The sequence below is a fragment of the Centruroides vittatus genome, unplaced genomic scaffold, assembly GCF_030686945.1.
Source record: "Centruroides vittatus isolate TY-2023 unplaced genomic scaffold, ASM3068694v2 contig_329, whole genome shotgun sequence".
Lineage (NCBI taxonomy): Eukaryota > Metazoa > Arthropoda > Arachnida > Scorpiones > Buthidae > Centruroides > Centruroides vittatus.
The window spans coordinates 366,978-391,879 of NW_027122113.1; the positions used below are offsets into that span (position 1 = coordinate 366,978).

Sequence of the window (24,902 nt, forward strand, 5' to 3'; positions counted from 1 at the left end):
TTTTCAACTTAAAAAGAGATAAATTTAAACTCTATTCTAATTTTACACTCAGTATGTTTTAAAATATTTTTCATTACAATCAATTTAATAAAATTTTTATTACCCCACTCCTGTCTCCATAAAAATTCTAGACTTTTATGCAAAGCCAAATTTTTCTTAACAGAATAATGCACTCTTTGAATCACCATGTTTTCTAAATCCATACGTTTTAATAAATAAGCCATTGTAGGAGATAAACCAAAAGGATCAATGGCCCATCCATTTTTTGGTCTATATTCTGAAAAAATAATTCATATTAAAACAAAAAGATCAAATCATTTGTTTAGCAATACATTATATTACTTTTAATAATCAGCATAATGCATTACATATCTTACGATAATTGATATATAAGTATTAAGCATTTAAATTAAAATTTAGTTTAATACGAATTTTGAAGGATTTTATTTATGAGATATAAATATTTGAATTATTTAAAAGGTATGTTGCTGCAGATTTTCGATGTTTATATTGAAAACTGTGTGCAAAAAGACAGCAATTATTGTGTAAAGTTTTGTGAATACATGAGTGAAGATAAATGTTGGGAAACTCAAATTGCATTTACTGAATGATATCTCTCTAGATTTAAAAAGACTAATTGCACAATTGAGAATGAATAAATACTTTTTCACAGTAAATAAAAAGTAGAAGTGTTGAACACAAAATTGTGTTAATAACAATCACATGGCTTTTCCACCTTTATTTAGTTGATACGGTACACGTTTCGGGCCTTGTGCCCCTCATCAGTCAACTAAAATAATATAAGAAATAGTGTATACAGCATTTTAACATTATTTACAGGCAAGTTGTATAAACATTTTAAAAACATATGTAACTTACCAGTCTTCTCCCAGTATGGCACTTGCACACGGTAAGTTTGCACATTACAAACCCGAGAATTAGAAGGTTATAAAATTCTTGTACAAATATTTAAATTAAAAAGGTGCATCTATTTAATAGAATAAAGTAATAAAATTACATCAACTATTGGGTAATAGTGGGACAGGTTCTTACTATTAGTTATCTTCTTTCTCCTATTAGAGACGATTAATGTACTGTACGTTTTCCAAGTTTGTTTGAGCACTTCCTTTGGTATGTTTATGTTGAGACGAATTTCAGAATTTTTCTTATAGACGAATTTGTAGACAAGTCCTTCAAGTGTAAGCTTTTGTTTAAACTTTCTTTTATTGTGCGATAGTTGAAATTTACACATCCACAAGAGCTGAATTATTGGGCTAGAGTTGGCTATAATAAATAAATAATTAATAAGACAATTTGGCACTAGAGCTCGGCGTTAGGCGCCATCTCTTACTAAACTTAATAATTATAATAAATTAAATAAATAATTTTAATAATTTGGAACTGGAGAAAAGAAATCGGCCCGAAGGCGGGACTCGAACCCGCAACTTCTGCTATCTGTGCAGACATGTTACCAGTTAGCGCTAGTTGCGGGTTCGAGTCCCGCTTCGGGCCGATTTCTTTTCCTCCAGTTCCAAATTATTAAAAATTATTTATTTAATTTAATTATAAATATTAAGTTTAGTAAGAGATGGCGCCTAACGCCGAGCTCTAGTGCCAAATTGTCTTATTAATTATTTATTTTATTAATAACCAACTCTAGCCCGATAATTCGGCTCTTGTGGATGTGTAGCTTTGTAACGGGTTAGTCGTTATTTATTATAGTTGAAATTTACATAATAACGTGGAGAGGGGTTGAAACGAATTAAAGCCCTCTGTTGGTGTTTTTTGGACAAAAGTATTAAGATTTATAGTATATTTAGCCAGTTTTTATTTATACTTATACTTATGTTTTTATTTATACAATTTTTTGAGTTAAGTATAGCTAGACTTTCTTTGAACTTTCTATTATATGTGTCTTTTTCTTTGTACAGAATTTTGGTGTTGTCCTTATCAATATTGCAATTATTTATTAGGCAGTGATCATGGAAGACAGATTGCATTCTTTGATGCTTCATATCAGCTATATGTTCTTTTATTCGTATTTTTAATTTCTGTTTTGTTTCCCCAATGTAGGTATATGGATTTTTGCAAGTACATGGTATTTCATAAACTACGTTTTTGGTTTCTTCTGTATTTTCATCAGGTTGTCTTTTTCTTTTGTTATTCGAGATTGTAATTTTTCATATTTTGGTGCTAACTTTATATTTATTTTCTTCATTTCTTTGTTAATTTCTTCGTACAATCCTTTTATATATGGAAAGCTTTTGTATTTTATATCTTGGTTTTTTTATCTTCTGGATTTGTTTTTCATAGGTTAACATTTCTATTTGTTTTTCCCATGTATTTATCAATCGGATTGGGTATCCATCTAATACGAACTTTTTCTTTAAATTATTTAAATGCTTTTCTATATTTTCAAGTTTACTAGTTCTATTTTTAATTTTCTTGTATTCCATGAAGAAGACATTTTGTTTTATATACAACGGTATTTGGAAACTGTAGTTGATAGTTTTTGTGATAGTACAAGGTTTTTTGAAGGGTTCAAATTTGAGGCTATCTGTATTCCTTTTGATTGTAATGTCCAAATAATTTATGTTATTATGTATACTGTCTTCCACTTCGATTTTAAACTTAATATTATTTTGTATGTTATTTATGAGCACGTTTATTTTATCTATTGTAATAATTGAGGTATCGTATATAATTATTATATCATCTACGTAACGTTTATAAAAGTTTATTCCATGTATTTCGTTTATCTTCTTGTCAATGTCTATTGTTACTATTTCTGCAAGCTTTGGACCAATAACTGAACCCATACTTATGCCTTCTTCTTGTGTGTAGTAGCTGCCTTCATATTCAAAATAGTTGCTTTTATAAGCAAATTCTATTAAGTTTATTATTTCTGGTTCTATGTTGAGTTTTGTTAGTTTTGGTTCTATTATGTCCCATGTTATGGACGGATACATATCAGTAATACCTAGGCTAGCAATCTTCAAATTTCTTTCTATTTTGAGTTTTTTGATATCATGAAGAAGTTCGTCGGTGTTCATTACGATAAATGTAGAGTTTTGAATAGGTCTCAGTTGTTGTTTTAGGAATTTTTCCAAGTTATACAAGGTTGAATTCTTAAAGTCTATTATTGGCCGTACGTTATCACCTGGTTTGTGGGTTTTTAAATGTATGTTTATTTTCAGTGTACGATCGTTGTTATCATTTAGAATGAATTCTTTTTCTTGCTTGGTTAGTTTCTTTTAATTTCTGTAATCTAATGATTCTATTTATAATTCTTTTTGTATAACTTCTTTGGATCAATTGGGAATAGTCTAAAATTTTTGCTTTCCACCAGATCATATTTTTTCTTTTTTATCCAGTCTGAATGTACTATGATAAGTTGTTTGGACTTATCTGCTTTAATTATATCTAATTTGTTGTCTAACAAAATTACAATCTCGAATAACAAAAGAAAAAGACAACCTGATGAAAATACAGAAGAAACCAAAAACGTAGTTTATGAAATACCATGTACTTGCAAAAATCCATATACCTACATTGGGGAAACAAAACAGAAATTAAAAATACGAATAAAAGAACATATAGCTGATATGAAGCATCAAAGAATGCAATCTGTCTTCCATGATCACTGCCTAATAAATAATTGCAATATTGATAAGGACAACACCAAAATTCCGTACAAAGAAAAAGACACATATAATAGAAAGTTCAAAGAAAGTCTAGCTATACTTAACTCAAAAAATTGTATAAATAAAAACATAAGTATAAGTATAAATAAAAACTGGCTAAATATACTATAAATCTTAATACTTTTGTCCAAAAAACACCAACAGAGGGCTTTAATTCGTTTCAACCCCTCTCCACGTTATTATGTAAATTTCAACTATCGCACAATAAAAGAAAGTTTAAACAAAAGCTTACACTTGAAGGACTTGTCTACAAATTCGTCTATAAGAAAAATTCTGAAATTCGTCTCAACATAAACATACCAAAGGAAGTGCTCAAACAAACTTGGAAAACGTACAGTACATTAATCGTCTCTAATAGGAGAAAGAAGATAACTAATAGTAAGAACCTGTCCCACTATTACCCAATAGTTGATGTAATTTTATTACTTTATTCTATTAAATAGATGCACCTTTTTAATTTAAATATTTGTACAAGAATTTTATAACCTTCTAATTCTCGGGTTTGTAATGTGCAAACTTACCGTGTGCAAGTGCCATACTGGGAGAAGACTGGTAAGTTACATATGTTTTTAAAATGTTTATACAACTTGCCTGTAAATAATGTTAAAATGCTGTATACACTATTTCTTATATTATTTTAGTTGACTGATGAGGGGCACAAGGCCCGAAACGTGTACCGTATCAACTAAATAAAGGTGGAAAAGCCATGTGATTGTTATTAACACAATTTTGTGTTCAACACTTCTAAGACAATACAACATGGTTTCACAACAAATCAGATAAAAAGTATTTAAATTTGCAATTAGTGGAAAAATGTTGGTTTTCTGGATGGCAAACTTTGATTAAAGATGGGCTGTATTATTATTCAATTCTATAGGACATTATTATTAAATATTAAATTATTAAATATATTAAATGGCTTAGATCTTCAAAAATATTTGGCAAGTATGTCAAACAGTTCAATATATTTTTTTATAAACATTCATTTTGAGGATAATAAATCAAGTGATTTCATATTTGATTTTATTTTGTATGAATCCTAATACTAGTTTGCAATGGTTAATAGGAATTGTTTATATATTTAATTTTGTGATATATTGTCTATAATTAATTTATACCCTAAAAGTTAGGGGAAACTAAAATTTATCTACATATTTATTTAATTTATGAAATGTTAATAATTGATGTGTATCATCCGCATGTTAGAAAAAACTAAAAAGCAATAAATTTGAATTACTATTAATAGAATTCATCCTGAATTCTAAAAATTAGAATTTCGAATGAATGGAAGATAATATATATTAAAAATGTTTTAAAAACTTATATTCACCTACTTATAAGCATTTATTATTAATTGCAAGTAATGATATAAAATCCATAAAAATATTCAATAAAATAGAATAAATATCTTCATAATTCATCTTTTCTACACACCTTAGAAAAAACAGTCTCTACAGCAGAGTTGACCTTTTATTAGAGGTTACTTCACCTCATTTTGCAAAAAATGGAAATAATTTAAAATGTAATCATTTGAAAACGTTTATTATAGGTTATATTTGACCCCAAAAATGTTAAGTTTGCTGATTTTATTTCTTTAAAAGTAAAGTGTTGATGAAATATATATCAAACCCAGCATTTGAGTTACATAAATGCAGAATAAAACTAAAAAATTTAATATCAAAATCATTATGTTAGGCTTTGAACTTTTTATTCAGTTTATTGCCTAAGCTACCTTTTTAAAATTAATTTTCTTCTTCTAATAAAGGAAAAATGATTTTAGATATCAATATGGAAGTTATTTTCAATAGATAGGTTAGATATTTTTTAAATTTGATTATCGTTACATGTTGAATTTGTTAAACATATTAAAAAGTATTTAAATATTTAAACACTGACTATTATATTTGCAGACAATTAAAAAAAAATTAGTTTTTATTCAAATTTAATATGTAAAAAAAACATGATTATTTTAATTTTTTAGTATATTTACTTAGTTTTTGTAGATTTTACTTTTTCAGATATGCATTCTAATTAACTAATACTATTGTTCAGAATTACAAGTATTTTCTTAAAAATAATTATAGAAAATTGCAATTATAGAATTAAATTTAAAAAGTTTTATTTCGTTTAATTAAATTGTAGCAAAAAAATTATAAATGTTTATTTTTGATAAAGGATTGATGTAATTCAAAAAATTGAACTATAATGAACAATGAATTAAGAGTTAAGGATTATTATTGCTCAAAACAGTAATTCACATTGTATATTGAGTGATTATTATACAAAATGTATGATTTTTACATGAATTATATTATTATTAATGTATAAATGCTAAAATTACTATACCAATTTGATCATTACATTTTGAAACATTTCAGATTTGATTAAAACCATTTTTGTTTTATTTTGGTATTATACATACAAATAGTTGAAGATAAAAAATAATTAAAATATCACTAATTAAAAATTATTCCATTTATAAATGATTTACCTAAATTATTTAAAAGCCATTGATGTCCCTCCACCATCTGTTCAATCATTGCATAATAATGGCTAACAGCTTCATCAGTCATTACCCATCCACCAGTTGTTATTTCTAATTGTCCATGATCTAAATAGCTGAAAATTATATTAAATGTATGTAATAAAGTTAAAAAGACAAATTTTTAATTACTGAATACTTTGCTTGACAAACCTTCTCACAAGTTGTTTCTGTTCTTGACTGATTTTATCCCACCAGAGTGAAAAATATGATATTTCTGACCAAATGAATTTTCTTCTTGTATCAAATTTCAATTTTGTGACCATATTATTTAGTATATTTTGTGTTTGTTCAGTAAAATATTTATCAAATGTTTTTAACCAACCTGAAAAATTACAAAATTATAATTATTCTGTAAAATATTTAAACATGACGACTAAAGTACAATAACAGTATTTATTTCGTAACATAAATCAATTGATAATTAATGTACTTACCAGGATCATTATGAGAATGTGGCACTACAAATATTTTAAGCTTCTGATCAGCATTCCATTGAGTATCATCATATTGGATATTCCAACCTTGTTTCCATACTCCACCATTTGGATTATCAAATTTTAGTTCATTATACATCTCTAACATCTATATAAATATTTTGAAAACTTTTCAATCATTTTAAAATGATTAAACTCAAACATTGTTTTATGAAAAAATTATAATTTCCAACTTGTTTTTTTGTTTTTTTTCTACATGCCATATTTCTAATTTCTTTCTTTAAACTATTTTACAACACTTCTATCAATGTTTTCAGATTTATTCTCATTGTTAGGTCAATTTTCAAATCTTCAACATTCATTTTGAATTGTTATGAGTAAGCATAAAATTGTATGAGAGAAGGAATCATATAGGAACAGACAACAAAAATAGATAGATATACTATCTGTACAGTTTGTATATCTTTATTGTATGTTCCTGTAAGATTCATCCTGTCAAGCAATTTTATGCATACTCATAACGTTAAATGAGAACAAGAAGCAATCAAGTACAAATTTATTTTGGATGTTGCTCATAAAATCAAAGGTTTGAAAGACAATCTAGAGTTAAGAATAATTCCCAAAATATGAATCAAAGTGTTGTAAACCAACTCCTTATGCTAATAAGTTTATTTTTTCAAAAGACATCTTAACATAAGGAATAGATTTATTTTATTATGTCTGTCCTTTTCTATGTCAAAAACTTTACATGATAAAATAAATATGACTAACAACCTTCTAATTTTGTAAAGTATTATTAAGCATATTATTAATTTCCTGACATTTATTATGATATATAATAATTTTCATAAAATTTCTTATATATGCTCTACTTTCATTAATGACAGCTTATACAATATAAAAAATTTTATATTACTATGTATATAATGTAATATTTGTACATAATAATATGCAATATAACATATATTGTATAACATATGTATATAAAAGAATAAGCATTGGAAAATGTTACAGCCAATCTGAATCAGGGGGATCATCTATGATCTATATTCTGGCAATCATACGAAATTATTAAAAAAGTTGCTTCCAGCTCTTGGTATAATTAAATTCTCAACAACCGTGAAGCAGATAATAGTAAGGGCTTATCACACCAATGATGATGGGCACAAATGCTCAGGAATCAAAGTGAAAACATTTAATAAACATAAAAAAATGACTACATAAGTATAGAAATGAAAAAACCCAAAATGCTACTAATGAGAGACTATTTTCTATTGGAAAATATATCTTAAAAAACAAAATATATTTGTGATGTTCAACTATATATTGTTAAAATACTGTAGTAAACTTGTAATTGTATCATATGTTGTCACCACTTGTGCACCAGATGTGGAGGGTCACACACCTCCCTCACAACTGCTCCCGGCACCTGATTGTAATGCCTGCACCTGCAACTCTGTTGTCTTACTGTTTTTGGTATGTACATAATCTGTCTGTATAACATTAGTTCATAACTGTAAACCAATAATTGACTAACTTATAACTGTTTTGTACCAGCACCCTGTAAGTCACGCCACCCTGTAACGTTATGAAGATTTATTACACCTGTCAACATAGATAATGCTTACTGCTCAACGGCATTTTCATCTTTATATTGTATAGTTTTTAGGCATAGTTTTTAGGCATAGTTTTAAGTTTATCTTTACCTTGTATAATTTTAAATATATTCAAACCTTTAGTTAATACCAACTGATGAGGGACTATTTTCCAATAGAAAATAGTCCCTCATTAGTAGCATTTTGGGTTTTTTCATTTCTATACTTATGTAGTCATTTATGTTTATTAAATGTTTTCACTTTGATTCCTGAGCATTTGTGCCCATCATCATTGGTGTGATAAGCCCTTACTATTATCTGCCTCACGGTAGTTGAGAATTTAATCAATCTAACATCATATTTCAACAAACCAGAAGTGCTGCCATTATTTCTCTTTCACTTCCAAGATTTAATAAAAGATTTAAAGTACTTATAGCAGATTTTGAGTTAAAAGTTTATTGTAATCTCCATATATTTTGCTGTTAAATATTTAAATATTTTCCTACTTTGTCACTACAGGGAGGCATTAGGTGCATCTAATTATAATTAACTTATTTGGGTTTCATGATGTTTGTTTATGTGTATATATATACAGGGTGGGCCAGCGAAAACGAAACGGCAGAGTGTTCGTGTTCGTCCATTATATTAGAAAATAGAAAATACTTCTATTCTAGATGATCATAATAGCAGCATATCCAGTACTATTATACTATGGTTCTATGTAGGCTGTTTTTTTTTCAAGTTTCGATGGTGCATAAAAAAAGTGTAAATAACAAAATGATTTTATTACCAAAAGTTAGGTATAACATGGTTACTTTTCGACATAATCACTGTGAAGATTGAGGCATTTATCATATCTGTGGATGAGCTTTTCATCCCCTTATCATAGAATGTTGCCACCAATGACTTAAGATGGGCCCTAACATTGTTTTTGAAGATTGTCATTAGTCTCAAACCTCTGCCCTCCTAGCCACTTTTCCTGTTCAGGAAAGAAGTGGAAGTCGCTCGGCACTAAATTAGGGCTATACGCTGGGTGTTTAAAGGTGGTGAAGACTTCCACCTAGCTTAAAACTTTTTAATGTGTGAAGACTTCCACCTCTTTCCTGAACTGAAAATGTGGCTAACAGGGCAGAGGTTTGAGGCTAATAAACTAATCATGATCCTCAAAACAACATTGTTAAGGCCATCTCAATTCACCGGTGGCAACATTCTATGACAAGGGGATGGAAAAGCTCGTCCACAGATATGATAAATTCCTCAATCTTCACGATGATTATGTCGAAAAGTAACCATGTTTGTACCTAACTTTTTGTAATAAATTCATTTTGTTATTTACATTTGTCTTTGTTTTATGAACCATCAGTGCTTGAAAAAACCACCCTTGTATCTTGCCTTATAGTATTTACCTTCTTAATTTTTTTAAGTAATTATGTACTTAAAATTTTTGCATTCCATAATTTTTATCTTCTCCATCTTACACATAGCCAATCAATGCAATTAATTTTAAATTATTTTTTGTTTTATAAACATAAGGATTGTCTATAAATTACATAACACAGATATGGGTGTGAGGGTATGCAAATAACTGTTATTGTGTGTTACAAGGAAGTGAGGGTGTTTACAAAACTGTTACATAATGATAGGATTTTAACCTTGGATAACAATGATTCATTTTTGTTTATAAAGAGTTGCATAGCAAAACTTACTGTTTTGTATATAATTAATAAAATAACAATGTTCAGTACCCCTTGTTATGTATCATTTCTATAGGGTTGAACTAGGATATACATTATATAATTTTGGGGTGAGTATGTGCAGTGTGTTTTGTCTATTCAAAAAAAATATAACTTTTATTCCGTAAAAATTATAACATAGTGTAATTAAAATATATTTTAAAAATTTTATTCACATATTAATTAAAGTTATATTTTTAATTATTTAAACATGGAATATCTTACATGTAAATCTGTCTGTGTTTTTGGAGATGCATATAACATGCAAACTTCATCAGGAACTTTAACTGAATTAAGACTAATATTTAAGTAAAGAATAACTTCACTTCCTTCTGATTGCATAATAGCATTAGAAGTGTCGACAGCTAAATCTTTTAAAGCAACTTTGACTTGATCCAAAACATTTTGATTTTTCTGTAATTCTTCTTCTAATTTTTGTAATTGCTCTTCTAAAACATGAAGTTCACTCTGAAAAAATAATACATATAAGTATCATCAAAAAAATGTATGTATTTCTTAAAGTACATCAAGAAGAAATACTTGCTAAGTAAACAATATGATACACAGTTATACTCATACATTTTCTATAAATAAATTGATTGTGGAATCAAGGTAAAGCAGAATCAATTGCTATGGCTATCCAAGTATGAAAATATTACTAAAATAGATCAAATAAATATTAAACTAGTTCATATAAATAAAATGTTCAAAATTAAGTAGAATTCTGACCTTATAACAGTTTTAAAATTTAATATATTTTCTTACTGAATAAAATAGAAAATAATTTTTCATATTGGCTTTAATATGTTTAAAAAAGTATCACAAAAAAATTTTATCATTTGTTTTTGATTCTACAAATAGCTTTTACATTAATTTAATTTTATTTATATTTAGATTAAAACTGAAAATTAAAAATATACACTTTTGCTTCAATATACATTAATTCATAATCTATGTTATAAAAGTTGACTTATCTTTATTTGAAAAATATTTTTAGTAATACCTATTTCTGTCGTTAACAGAATAGAAGTTTCAGTATTTACGAAATTTCAAATTATTAAAATTCAGTTTAATATCATGAATGCATAAAGTATAAATGTTTATTATAAGTTCTTTGAAAATTTGATAAATAAAGATTATAATCGGTGCTCTTTTTCAAAAAAAAATTGCTGCTGGTATGCACACATGGTGACTGAACATATAAAATTGTTTAGTGAAAACAATTTTATATGTAACTACGGTAACGAAACATGATAAGTAAACACACACAATTGCTAAACACTGAACAACTGCTGGTACTATGTACTAGCTATTGATACTTTTTATGCTGTCTGTGTACCTGCTAAAATTAGCTCTAATTATAAATCATTTGTCATTGTAAACACTAACATATGTGACATATTTTGTATATAGTATGAAATAAAAATTTATAGACAGTTATATACTATATCATTTATAATTTTGACTCAAAATTATGTCATTACAAGATTATTTAAGATACATTTATTAATTAATACAATTGAACTTCATTGATATGAAGATATTTAGCATTAATTACTTTTATCACAACATGTTTCATAATTTCCCTTCAAATTCCATACACATTACAACACATTTTATTTCTTTAATATGAATAAGTTTAACATGACATTCCATTTTAAATGATTGATGATACCACAAGAAAATTCCTCTTAACATAAACTAAAACTTTGTTTTTAATTTTCTTGATTATTTAAAATTCAAAAAAGTAGGAGATTTTGGGAAAGATAGTCTTTCAGATCTTATAATTTTTACTGTTTAAAATTGCACTAGTATGGGATAAGGGATAAAGATTACTTTCATTAAGGTAACTGTTCTGATTTTCAATAGAAAGACAAATCTCATTCTTTATTCTCTCAAAGTACAAATCAATTCACTCACTGAAAAGATATTGGAAATGGATTCATTTTGTCATTGTGACAAATAGGGCCATCAAAGAGCTTGTATGAAATCCAGGATAGAATACCATTTTGCCATTTTTCAAATAAAATGAAACAGATAAAATGTTTAATTTATTAATAAAAAAAAAAAACAGTTTTGAAGACATTTTCTGTTAGTAAAAATAACATTAATTTTATAGGGTAGGAACCACTACAGGGTTTTAAGTTATCTCCAGGCCCAGGAAAAATTGCCCAGCTCCCCCCCTCTTGACGGTTATGGTGATGACTAGCCAGATTGCTTTTAATCATTTGTGATTTTTTTCCAAAGTCTTGAGATCACATAACAAGTAATCTCAATAATTACCAGAGAGAAACATATTAAAGAAAATCCTACCATCCTAGTTTCCTACCAAAGAAAAAATACACAGGATATTCACCTTAATTTTTATCCAGGCACAAAGGAAATCTTTCTAGCATTACACAAGTATATATACATAGTCTACAGTGCATTAGTTCCACAGTAGTTTTTACAATAAAATAAATTCATTCATTCAAAAGGGACATGTTTATATCACATGGCAATATGTAAATTTTTCTCATCTTCTCCATGCTCAAAGATATCAGAAGAAAATGATTTTAAGATTTAGCATAACAAACAATCTTCGATTATAAAGGATAAAAACCAGCATTGTATAAATTAATACAAAACCAATTAGTTTTATTTTACTATATGTTGAAAATGTCTTGGTCTTGATGCAGCTGGAATGCACTTATGGAATCTACATGCTGCTTCTTGTACATTTTATCTCATTTCCTCAGAGTATAATCATATCACAGCAGCATTCATAAGTGTATAAAGAACCACAACAGCCTACCAATTAGTACATTGCACATGGTTCTTTTATAAGCATTGTGTGTTGCATGGTAAAATCAGTATCACGTGTTCATAATTTGTGAAGATTACATAATTCTTTCAAACATAAGAACAAAATGCATTGTCTTCCATATAATTTACACATTTGTTTTTGAATGAATTACCTTAATTTTATTGTAAAATGTCTATTTCTTTTGTTTTTTAAGTTCGTTTTAACTGATGATGACTGTTTAAAACAGTCGAAAACGTTTTTATTAAATGTTTTTATTGCTGGAAATTTAAGGTTTTTGTTTTTTAATATTTTTCTATTACAATCTTTTCTATAAATGATGGTGTAACTTATAACATGAATTACTTTTAATATAAACAATTTTTTAGTCACTATGACTATTCAGATTAGTGAGGTTCAACTATATTTTATACGTTATATTTTATTAATTAAATATATATATATGATTTGACATTATTCTTAAATTAATACAAAAAATCAATTTGTTCTATAGTATATAATATCACATAAAAGTAAAAACAACACTGAAAGTGATGTTAACAGATTTATTTTTGCTAGTGCTTTAACAAACTTATATTCATCATCTTCAGGTAAACAAGATTTAAAATACAGAACACAATATTCTAACGTAAATGTAATAAGTATCACTTAAATCAAATTTAAATGATATTTATTCCATTTACGTTAGAATATTGTGTTTTGTATTTTAAATCTTGTTTACCTGAAGATGATGAATATAAGTTCATTAAAGTAATAGCAAAAATAAAAAAATTGTTAAGTATATAATATTTTACATAGTTTTTATATGCCATAAACTTTTAAAAAATACATTTCCTATACTGTTGAAATTTTCTGTACAAATGCATTTCCTGTTAATGCCAAAAATTTCAGTAGAATATTATATTATATGTAACATTTTAATTAAGTTTCTAAATTATATACATGTACAATTTCTATATTATTTTATAAATTATAACTCATTCAACCATTGTCTTTGTTTTGTTAATTTTTTGAATTTCTTGTGTAGAGATTACTTGAAAATTTAAAAACTGTATGGATGCCAATCTCAAAATTATCATCAGATAAAGTTATGAAGATCACATATACAGGGTGGGCCAACGAAAACGAAACGGCAGAGTGTTCGTGTTCATCCAAGCAAATCACTCGGACAGGTCGATTTTATTCTCGAGGGGACATCTTTTGCAATAAAGTTTTTGCGAATCTGAATATTAACTAAACAAACAATTTTTTCGAAATAAATGTTTGTTTAGTTAATACAAAATAAATGAGTTTTTAAAATTTTTGTTGTCTGTTGTATTCAGAATCACAAAAACTTTATTGCATAAGATGTCCCCTCGAGAATAAAATCGACCTGTCCGAGCGATTTGCTTGGACGAACACAAACACTCTGCTGTTTCGTTTTCATTGGCCCACCCTGTATATCAAACAGATATGCTTAATAAATTCCAAAATTCAACAAATCATATATATATATACACACAGTATGTTGTAGATTATTTTCAGACCTTCATAGGGATGTAACCAGAAATTTCTGAGTGTGGATCATTTGCATTGCCAATGGCTTGCACAGACTTAGCATAGGTAGGCTACCATAAAAACCCAAGATAACCAGCATCACAATAGTGTTAAAGAAGTATACAGTTCATATTGGTATGGCAGCTCCATGAATGTTACATGCAAACCAGTGACATATGACAGTGCTCAATAAAAACATGAAAAGACCAAACATAAACAAGAATTAAATTTTATTCTTTATCTCATGGCTATTGACGTAGCCTAGTACTCGAGTCAAATGTGCCCATTTTCTGTTTCATCCAGGGTCAACTGCTTAAAACACAGCTAAAAATTGGAAAATAATACAATACCTCCATACTTATTCCAGCAGGTATATTTATTGAAAAAACAAATATTTTCAATCACTTTCAGAGACCATCATCAGGTTATAGGTTACCATATTTTAAAATGTTTTGATTAATCACATTTGATTTACAGTAATGCATAATAACCCAAAGAAAGTCTCTAAAAGTGAGCAAAAATGTTCATTTTTACAATAAACATACTTGCCGAAATAAGTACAAAATGCATACGCAAGTTACAGACAATTGCTCGTGACTTTTTTATGCCGTTTACTTTTAAACTCGAGGGGCAGCAGCGGGGGCCAGCAGAGCAACAGACAGAAGAGCTTCATCACAGGAAACATCACCAATGGCAATGTTCCCTCATCAATTAACGGTAAGTATTCGGGATCGCACTATCGCACGAGGTCACCCGACCACCGTCGGAGAACTCGTCTCGCTGCTCGTCGCTAACGTTTTTGTTCTAAATTTGCACGCTGCCTCTAAAGAAACCAAGCCGAGAGCTCCAAAGGTCTAAACACACCACTTACCAATCGTCGTCTCCGATTAAATTGACAAGTCGCTACTCGTCCGCATCACAAAATAACAGCTCGAATACACTGCTGAACCAATAATCCGATTCATAAACGTTATTAAAGCATATTTTATTATTATGCTTATATTATATAAGACAAATTACATATTGCTATTAACGCATTGGATAAATTTAACCATTTGCTTGTTAAAAAATGCAAATAACTAAGCACTTACGTGTTGAAGATCGACATTCCTTCCAAAAATCAACTGTTTCGAGTTATCGTTGCCTCTGTCATTAAATATAAAGGCGACGAATGCAACGAGGACCACCAAAATTAAAGTGACAATTATCAAGGCCGATAACCTGAACTGAAACATGACGGGTCCTACTCGAAAACGTAGCATTTTTAACGTATTGGTCGTATTATATCGGCATCTGTCTAAAGTACGTTAACATGTCTGTCTGTTAAGATGTGGAACGAACTACTGAACCATATTAAATACAAAAAAGGAAAAATATTAAGTCGTCTTCGAGTTCATTGAAGCGTAGCGTATAAAGTTCGACATTTCTATTACATTTTAATCGTTAAATAATTATGTTTTTACTATAAATTTCTTTTTTTTTTTAAATATATATATATTCATGAGATAAAATCCCTTTCGTCACATCTTAGATAATATTTCGCCTATGAAAATCGATCCGTAGACCGCTGCTGACATCTATTGAGTTAATATAGTACTGTAATAATGAATTTTAAATGTTAAATTTTCTTTTTATTTTTATTTCTTCGAATTAATTATGTCTATCGCTTAAGGTTTAATTCGTAATTATTATCGAGCTTCGGTAATTAAAAAGAAAAAATAGAATATATCGAAGCGCATTTCTGTCGATGGCGTTTAGTCGAGGAGCGTCGCCATTTTGGAGTCGATTCAATATATTTAATATGTTTATAATTATTATTAGTTACTGTATTTATTATAATTTATAAAAAATTTATATATTTATTTTTGTGTGTTAATGATGTAGAAAGAAGGAACAGTATTTGATTTCCTGCAAAAAAAAAAAAAAAAAAAAAAAAAAAAAAAATTACAAGAAAAATAAAAGAGTTTTTTATATTGATATGTGTCATTTTGGAATTTGTCTGTGATAATCCGTCCCGTCTCTATAGGGAAAATTAATTTAGCATCAGGAATAAGAAATAAATTATCTATGACGTTTCCTATTCATTTTTTAACGTGTAATGCTGGTATATGATTAAAATTGATACATTATACCTAAAAGAAAATTTTACATGTAAAAAATGCTCCAAGTAAAAAATGATGACAATTTAGATGATATCAAATTGTTTTCTTAGGAATTCTTGTTTAGTACAGATAAGCATGAAATTTCGAAGCCATACCCACAAGACTTTTATTAGTTTCCTGCATTTCACTTTAAAGCGCCAAACTTATCTTTACTGAAGAAAAATTCCTAAGAAAACAATTTGATGTCATCTAACTTTCATAATTTTTTTTTCTTAGCGCGATTTTTTTACATGCCAGATGTTTTTGTTTGGATATGAATTGTATTTTGATTAAGAAAATTTGGTAAAATTTAAACATATCAATTCATTTCGAAACGTATTTAACATTAATGTTTATTCAGACGGAGGGGTTTTTAAATATTGGATTCTTCTTACTTTCTATTAATAAAATTTCTTTATTAGTTCAGGTTCTAGTTATTCCCTCCAATGTTTAAAAAAATATAAAACGAAAAGAATTCCTTCAAAAATATTAAAAATTTTTCAGTTTGTATCGATAAAATATTTCGTGATTACTGGTAACAGACTGACTTCCGACGCCTTGTTATCGAGATTAATTATTATATGTTCAAATGGCGTAATTCCGAAACACATTCGCTTGTTTCCCGGTGGGCGGAGCTTAACTCTGCCTCTGGGTGTCCATAGATGACAATGAGTGTAATTGCAGCGTTACGCGAGCCTCTGTTGCCGTTTTCTAGTCATTTTTATGTAATAAAGTAATGAAACATCCTTTAAAAAATGTTAATTAAGTCAAACAGGGTCTCAAAGAATCAGCAGCGATGCTCACGCGTGACTTATGTTCACTTTACACTTTACCGGTCCATTATTTTAGTTAGGGGCAATCAACCAGCTACAATATACTACATACAGTGGCTGTGACCAGTGTTGTTCCACCTAGTACTTTTGTACTAATCTAGTACCTTCTTACTTGTCCCAGTTCCAAGATACCCAACACCATTTTTCTAGTACCATTCATGAAATCCTTTTTTTTTTTTTTTTTGTAACTCTTTCTGCCCAGTGGGCACTAAGAGGGCCTCTTATAGCAAGCCCATTATGGGTTCGGCCAGGCCCACAATGGGGCGGCCGGGTGGTGAGGGACGGGGACCGACATATCCGGACGGACCACCCCCCGAAAAATTCCTGGGGATTTTTCGACCCGTCCGGATTCGATCCCGGGTCCCCCAGGGCGGCAGGCTGCTAACCTTCACCGCTCGGCCATCCGGCCATTCACGAAATCCTAATACCTTCCCTTTCAATTTAGTACCTTTCAAAAAATTCATTTTTATTGTATATTTTAATACTTTACTTTGGCAGTATATACATTTTTGGGGCTCCAATCTCTAACAGTTCCAATGCTAAACAATTGGTAGTGTACAAAGTGATCACTAAAGGTGCACGATCACCGATACGGTCAGTGAACACTGAACATCGATATTAATGTTTTGGATCGCACTCCACTATGGAGTGGAGTCTCCATCTGCAGCCTCCACATGGTAATATATGAATTTCGCCTGTATGAATTTTGTATGTTACATGTAACACTCTATATATTTTAATAAATAGAAATTTCAAAAATTATAAATTTATTATTTATATATTTAAATAAGGTGTGTTTCAAATTTATACGGACACGAAAAAATTAAAGTGAAACACAAATTTGCTGCATTAAGTGACAAATGTTTTATTAAAAATAATATGGATTTACATGTTTCTACACTGCAAAAGAAGAATTTTAATCAAACATTAACATTTTGTCACTGAAAATAATGTTTATGAAACTCTTATACAAAAAAACTGTTACATATTTATCCGGACAGGTTTCAAATTGCAAAGTTTTCTTACAATTTAATGGCCAATGTAACCACCATTTAACTTAATTACATTAAATACTCGATTAGGCATTGTTTCAATTAGATTCTGAAGGAATTCAATCTTAAGTTTATCCCAAGCATCTGAAATTGCTGCCTTCAAATCATGAATTGTGGAAAACTGCTTTCCATTGGCATAAACTGTACGAACCATCATCCCCCAAAGATTTTCCATCGGATTCAGGTCAGGGCTTCTAGCAGGCCATGTCATCAGATTAATATTTTTACGTTTAAACCACATTTTTGTTGATTTAGAGGCATGCACAGGGGCATTGTCTTGTTGAAAGATCCAATTTGGTCCACAAATATTTGGTCCAGCTTCCAATAAATGATCTTCAAGCATGCCTTGATACTTCTTTGAATTCATTCTTTGAGTTATAAATGCTAAATCTGTGGTTCCGTTGAATCCAAACGCACCCCACACCATTATTGATCCCCCACCCATTTGGCGTTTTGAAAAAATTTGTTTTTCGGTTCTTAAATCGTGCCAATAATACTTCCAACCGTCTGGACCATCTAAGTTGAATTTTTTTTCATCACTGAACAAAACTTCAATCCATTCTTCGGACCATGTCATGTGTTTTTGTGCCCAATCAAGTCTGTCACTTTTGTGCTTTAATGAAAGTGGTGGCATTACGGCTTTTTTTCTGAATTTTAACATTGGAGATGTATTTAAAACTCTCCACACTGTTGTGCTGCTACAAGGCAAGTCTAATTCTTTTTTTATTTTTCTTACTGATGTTTGTTTTGTGGAGCAAACCTTGATGATTTGTCTACAATCTCGAGGAGTAAGCTTGGGTTTTGGACCTGTCTTGAATTTTGGTACATCCTTGCCACGTCTTTTTGATAAATAATCACCAACAGTTGATTTTGGACGATTTATATATGCTGCAATTTCTCTTATTGACTTGCCTTGTGATTTATAGGCATCAATCTTCCCTTTTTCATAATCAGATAAATTCTTTGTTCTACCCATTTTAGAACGTTGAACAACATAAAGAATTTGTATTACAATTAGATATGTAAGCTAATTTGCATATTTCAATGCTTGAAACTAAACAATATTCTGTTTAAGTCATAAAATGAGTGCCTGTCCGGATAAATATGTAACAGTTTTTTTGTATAAGAGTTTCATAAACATTATTTTCAGTGACAAAATGTTAATGTTTGATTAAAATTCTTCTTTTGCAGTGTAGAAACATGTAAATCCATATTATTTTTAATAAAACATTTGTCACTTAATGCAGCAAATTTGTGTTTCACTTTAATTTTTTCGTGTCCGTATAAATTTGAAACACACCTTAATATATAATATATACATACATTCAGCAGTTTACAGTCAAAATAATGCCCGGATGAGTCAATAGATCATTTTCACTTAATGTATTGATTCTACACTTGCTTATGTCGTATTATCGATATTAATATCGATTTTTTAAAAATACTATCGCACATTACTGATTGATTTCTTTTTAGAGAAAACTTAGTATCATTTTTTGTTATGTAGTACTCTTTCTAGTACAAGCTTTTTTAGAAAGGCTTGGAACAACACTGGCTGTGACCTAAATATGGCGCTCTTGGTGGCAACGACGGGCACTATCCACCGCCATTTTATTGATACTTTAAGTCAAAACACTAAAGTCTATACAACGCGTTTAGAATCTGTTTTTCTCCTGTAAATCTAGACTGTCGTGTTTGCCCCTAGTTTTGAGATTTAGGCAATTAGTTAAGTGATATAAATCTATATTATTTCATCTCGAATTTCTCTCTTTTCTATTTTTCTTTTAATTATTATAAAGTCAGATCAGAGTTTAACTCATCACATGTACAGTACATGAATAATACACCATTCTACAAATCCGCAGAAACACAGCTAAATCATCCACTAGAAGTTATACAAAATTATTCCACTAACATCTAAACGGAATTTGGCTAGACAAATACAGAACACATAGAAAAAGCATTCCTGAAGAAAGTGACTCTGTAGTCGGAAATAGAGGTCATTGAATCCATTAATGAGCGCAAAGTCTATAAATACTTAGGATTCCAACAGACTAAACTCACAGAAGACGCACAAATAAATCAAATCAAAATCACTAACAAAATACAATTGCAGGGAATTTCAATACCAACAGCAGAACTGAGTGCAAAACCTAAGTTACATCTAAAGCACGTCTGCGATAATTTATTTGAATGTTAGCTAAGAAAAACAAGCTATTCATAAGAAACATGTTTTCTTTATGAAAAAGATTTATTGAAAATTATACATTTGCAACATTTTTATATACACAATCTGCTATTGAATGTTTTCCTTTTGTAGGTACATTTCTGAATTGAGTGTAGTCATGATCCTATGTGCCAGAGCCGCACGAGTAGAATTTATAAATTCCATGATTTTTTAGACAGTACGACACAGTTAACTTTAGTTGGTTTTCAATTCCTCTGTGGCTTTCCACTCGTAGAAATCTGTCAAATACAGTACAAAATATTTTTATTTACTACTGAATGAACTGTTAATATTCATGAAAACAATTATTTTAAGATTTATTAATTAAATACAGCATTTTTAAAATTTCAGAACAGAATTTACTTACCCTTCATATTTTTGAATTCCAGCTTCTCAATTTCACAGGCAAATCCGTACTTTCTCCAAATGTTCTCGTAATCGAAGGGAAGTAGAAAATCCTTCAAAACATAAAGTCTCACGACAGAATATAAACTTTTCCTCCACCGGGATTTGCTTATGTTCTAATTTTACATGCTTGTTAGTAAGATTTCCTTTTGAAAAGAAGTGCTTATAGCAATAACAACGAGTATTTTCTGTAATTTCGTTCGTCCGATGGCTATTTTTATGTTTAATAATTTGAAGACAGTTCGCTCAAACAGAGATCACCATTTTTAATTCCGTGTTTAAGACAATACACTTTCGGCGACCGACCTTTCCTTAGAGGCTACTAGCCGCCGTAATCGCTAAAAAAGTCTTTTTTAAAACACAAATTTTCCGATTAAAAATATAAATTTTTTAAAAAATAGGAATTGGTGACATACGAACATCTTGTTTAATCCATCTAACCTTCTTGGGAAGTTTTCGGCTTTATATCCACTAAGTAGTAAGCGCTGGAAAATGTAGATGCTGGAAAGCCTCCCTCTGGTGACGATATTTTACATTTTCCTTCGTAATTTCGTTCGTCCGATGGCTATTTTATGTTTAATAATTTGAAGACAGTTCGCTCAAACAGAGATCACCATTTTTAATTCCGTGTTTAAGACAATACACTTTCGGCGACCGACCTTTCCTTAGAGGCTACTAGCCGCCGTAATCGCTAAAAAAGTCTTTTTTAAAACACAAATTTTCCGATTAAAAATATAAATTTTTTAAAAATAGGAATTGGTGACATACGAACATCTTGTTTAATCCATCTAACCTTCTTGGGAAGTTTTCGGCTTTATATCCACTAAGTAGTAAGCGCTGGAAAATGTAGATGCTGGAAAGCCTCCCTCTGGTGACGATATTTTACATTTTCTTTCGTAATTTCGTTCGTCCGATGGCTATTTTTATGTTTAATAATTTGAAGACAGTTCGCTCAAACAGAGATCACCATTTTTAATTCCGTGTTTAAGACAATACACTTTCGGCGACCGACCTTTCCTTAGAGGCTACTAGCCGCCGTAATCGCTAAAAAAGTCTTTTTTAAAACACAAATTTTCCGATTAAAAATATAAATTTTTTAAAAATAGGAATTGGTGACATACGAACATCTTGTTTAATCCATCTAACCTTCTTGGGAAGTTTTCGGCTTTATATCCACTAAGTAGTAAGCGCTGGAAAATGTAGATGCTGGAAAGCCTCCCTCTGGTGACGATATTTTACATTTTCCTTCGTAATTTCGTTCGTCCGATGGCTATTTTTATGTTTAATAATTTGAAGACAGTTCGCTCAAACAGAGATCACCATTTTTAATTCCGTGTTTAAGACAATACACTTTCGGCGACCGACCTTTCCTTAGAGGCTACTAGCCGCCGTAATCGCTAAAAAAGTCTTTTTTAAAACACAAATTTTCCAATTAAAAATATAAATTTTTAAAAATAGGAATTGGTGACATACGAACATCTTGTTTAATCCATCTAACCTTCTTGGGAAGTTTTCGGCTTTATATCCACTAAGTAGTAAGCGCTGGAAAATGTAGATGCTGGAAAGCCTCCCTCTGGTGACGATATTTTACATTTTCCTTCGTAATTTCGTTCGTCCGATGGCTATTTTATGTTTAATAATTTGAAGACAGTTCGCTCAAACAGAGATCACCATTTTTAATTCCGTGTTTAAGACAATACACTTTCGGCGACCGACCTTTCCTTAGAGGCTACTAGCCGCCGTAATCGCTAAAAAAGTCTTTTTTAAAACACAAATTTTCCGATTAAAAATATAAATTTTTTAAAAATAGGAATTGGTGACATACGAACATCTTGTTTAATCCATCTAACCTTCTTGGGAAGTTTTCGGCTTTATATCCACTAAGTAGTAAGCGCTGGAAAATGTAGATGCTGGAATATCGTCACCAGAGGGAGGCTTTCCAGCATCTACATTTTCCAGCGCTTACTACTTAGTGGATATAAAGCCGAAAACTTCCCAAGAAGGTTAGATGGATTAAACAAGATGTTCGTATGTCACCAATTCCTATTTTTAAAAAATTTATATTTTTAATCGGAAAATTTGTGTTTTAAAAAAGACTTTTTTAGCGATTACGGCGGCTAGTAGCCTCTAAGGAAAGGTCGGTCGCCGAAAGTGTATTGTCTTAAACACGGAATTAAAAATGGTGATCTCTGTTTGAGCGAACTGTCTTCAAATTATTAACATAAAATAGTATTTTCTGATATATCCAATGCAATATTCTCCATAACAATTTCTTAGCAACGTAGCAGGAATATTTCAAAACCAAGGCCGAGGCCCGTAAAGATTTATCGATGATTATTGAAAATTATCGATGATAAAGGATGGTTTTAAAGCTAAAATATCGACAAAAAATTCCAAGCACACCGTACAGTACGAGGTATACGCTACCTAAAACGCAAGGTTTATATAAGAAGGTCAGGACACGCGTACTGGAGCCGCCATTTTGGGACTTTTTGAGTCGCATGTTTAACCACATCTTGCAAGCGACAATCCTCTCTCGTGAAGAAAGGAGTAGAAGAAATCACAGAAATAGAATAGAATTAGGACTATATACAAATATACATGTTTTAATATATACATATATATATATATATGGCCGACGGCCACAGCTTCGCTACTGGCTTCGTGCTAAGGTTTAACAAGAAAACTGGGTCGACGTTTCGGAATCGCCTTCGACCTCTGCTCAGGACAATTTGCGCCCAAGTACACCTCGCCTTCGACCATCAACATTTCAAGTTGTGCTGTGCGTCCCGGGGCCAACGCTCTCCGCATCACTTCACCGGAAGTTCGAACGTTCGTCTGGACAATTAAACTTTTTTCATGGACTGCTACGCCTTTGGATAGGCCTTACGCCGATTGTTAAGAATAGTTGTAAGCATCATTTTTATGTTTAATAAACGGTTTTCGATGGAAACATGCTTCAGTGAGTCTTAACACTTCCACACGACTGTTTTGACCGCTCGACCGCCGTGACCTCTTTCCACCCAAATCGGCTAACCTCACAATCGGAGTAAACTGGAAATTTCGATTACTAGGGTTACAATTTCGCTTTGCAGGTTCAAAAATCATAAATATAAAAGATCTTATAAAGGAACTTTTATATTTATGTGGACAAACTTCGCAAAGCCATGATGAGAACAAGAGATAGGTTCGGCCAGAGAGAAATGGCAGAATTTCTGTAAGATGACATGAATGTGGACAGTTCAACTACATAGATTATGTCAATGAAATGAATTGAAAAGAACATATAAATGTAAATCTAGGGTCCAATATCACTACATACTGTTTAAATTGCTACCATATTTGATTTCAAAACTATTATTGTCCTCTCTTGTTAATAATAAGAAGAGCAACTTAAATTATTATACCTTTTTAGTCATTTTTAAGCCTGTGTATTATAATTTTGTTACGGTCCGAAATTAAAAAAATGAAATAACTTTTAAACTAGTAATCATTTTAATATAAAAATGTATTAAATTATATTTAAAATCTGTAGATATAAGTTATTTTTATAGCTTTTTAACCTAAAATTTAAAAAAATATTTAAAAAAAAAACAGGTGTGTTTATACATTTGTTACAGAGTTCTAGAAGATGCTTGATGCTTGTTTACACACAGACAGTTAGAATATTCTGGAAGGACTCCGAGGACCAAAGACTGAACATCTATAAAAGGGTGGTTGTCACCAGCCACGTGAATTTTTTGATAAGGCGTGCTCAAAGATAAGGCAGAAAGCTACCTCTGCACCATGCCTTCCTGCTCGGCATTGGCGTGTGTCTCTCTTAGTTGGATCCGGCCGCAACACTCTAACCAGAAATTCCATCAAGGCACTGCAGCACAGATCGCCAAGCCTCCC

The 24,902-nt window shown here is 30.1% G+C and overlaps 1 protein-coding gene and 1 long non-coding RNA gene across 3 annotated transcripts in view; both read right to left on the reverse strand.

Moving 5' to 3' along the window:
* alpha-Man-IIa (alpha-mannosidase 2) overlaps positions 1–15,856 on the reverse strand; it is a 33,085-nt gene extending 17,229 nt beyond the window's left edge. Inside the window, exons 1-6 of one of the 2 annotated variants that reach the window (XM_067268461.1) lie at positions 15,442–15,856; positions 10,237–10,479; positions 6,684–6,831; positions 6,400–6,571; positions 6,196–6,323; positions 104–277 (exon numbers count right to left, since the gene is read on the reverse strand). In XM_067268461.1, the coding sequence (XP_067124562.1) occupies positions 104–277; positions 6,196–6,323; positions 6,400–6,571; positions 6,684–6,831; positions 10,237–10,479; positions 15,442–15,612 (1,036 nt within the window). In that variant the 5' untranslated portion in view covers positions 15,613–15,856. Of the gene's footprint in view, positions 1–103; positions 278–6,195; positions 6,324–6,399; positions 6,572–6,683; positions 6,832–10,236; positions 10,480–10,590; positions 10,665–15,441 lie in introns of those variants that run through there. The other variant, XM_067268462.1, reaches the window with a different exon arrangement.
* Positions 15,857–20,608: 4,752 nt separating this feature from the next.
* The window catches only part of LOC136973727 (uncharacterized), a 59,089-nt gene continuing 54,795 nt past the window's right edge, over positions 20,609–24,902 (reverse strand). The window contains exons 2-3 of the long non-coding RNA XR_010880544.1: positions 20,971–21,019; positions 20,609–20,842 (exon numbers count right to left, since the gene is read on the reverse strand). This is a non-coding gene — a long non-coding RNA (uncharacterized lncRNA). The remainder of the gene's footprint in view (positions 20,843–20,970; positions 21,020–24,902) is intronic.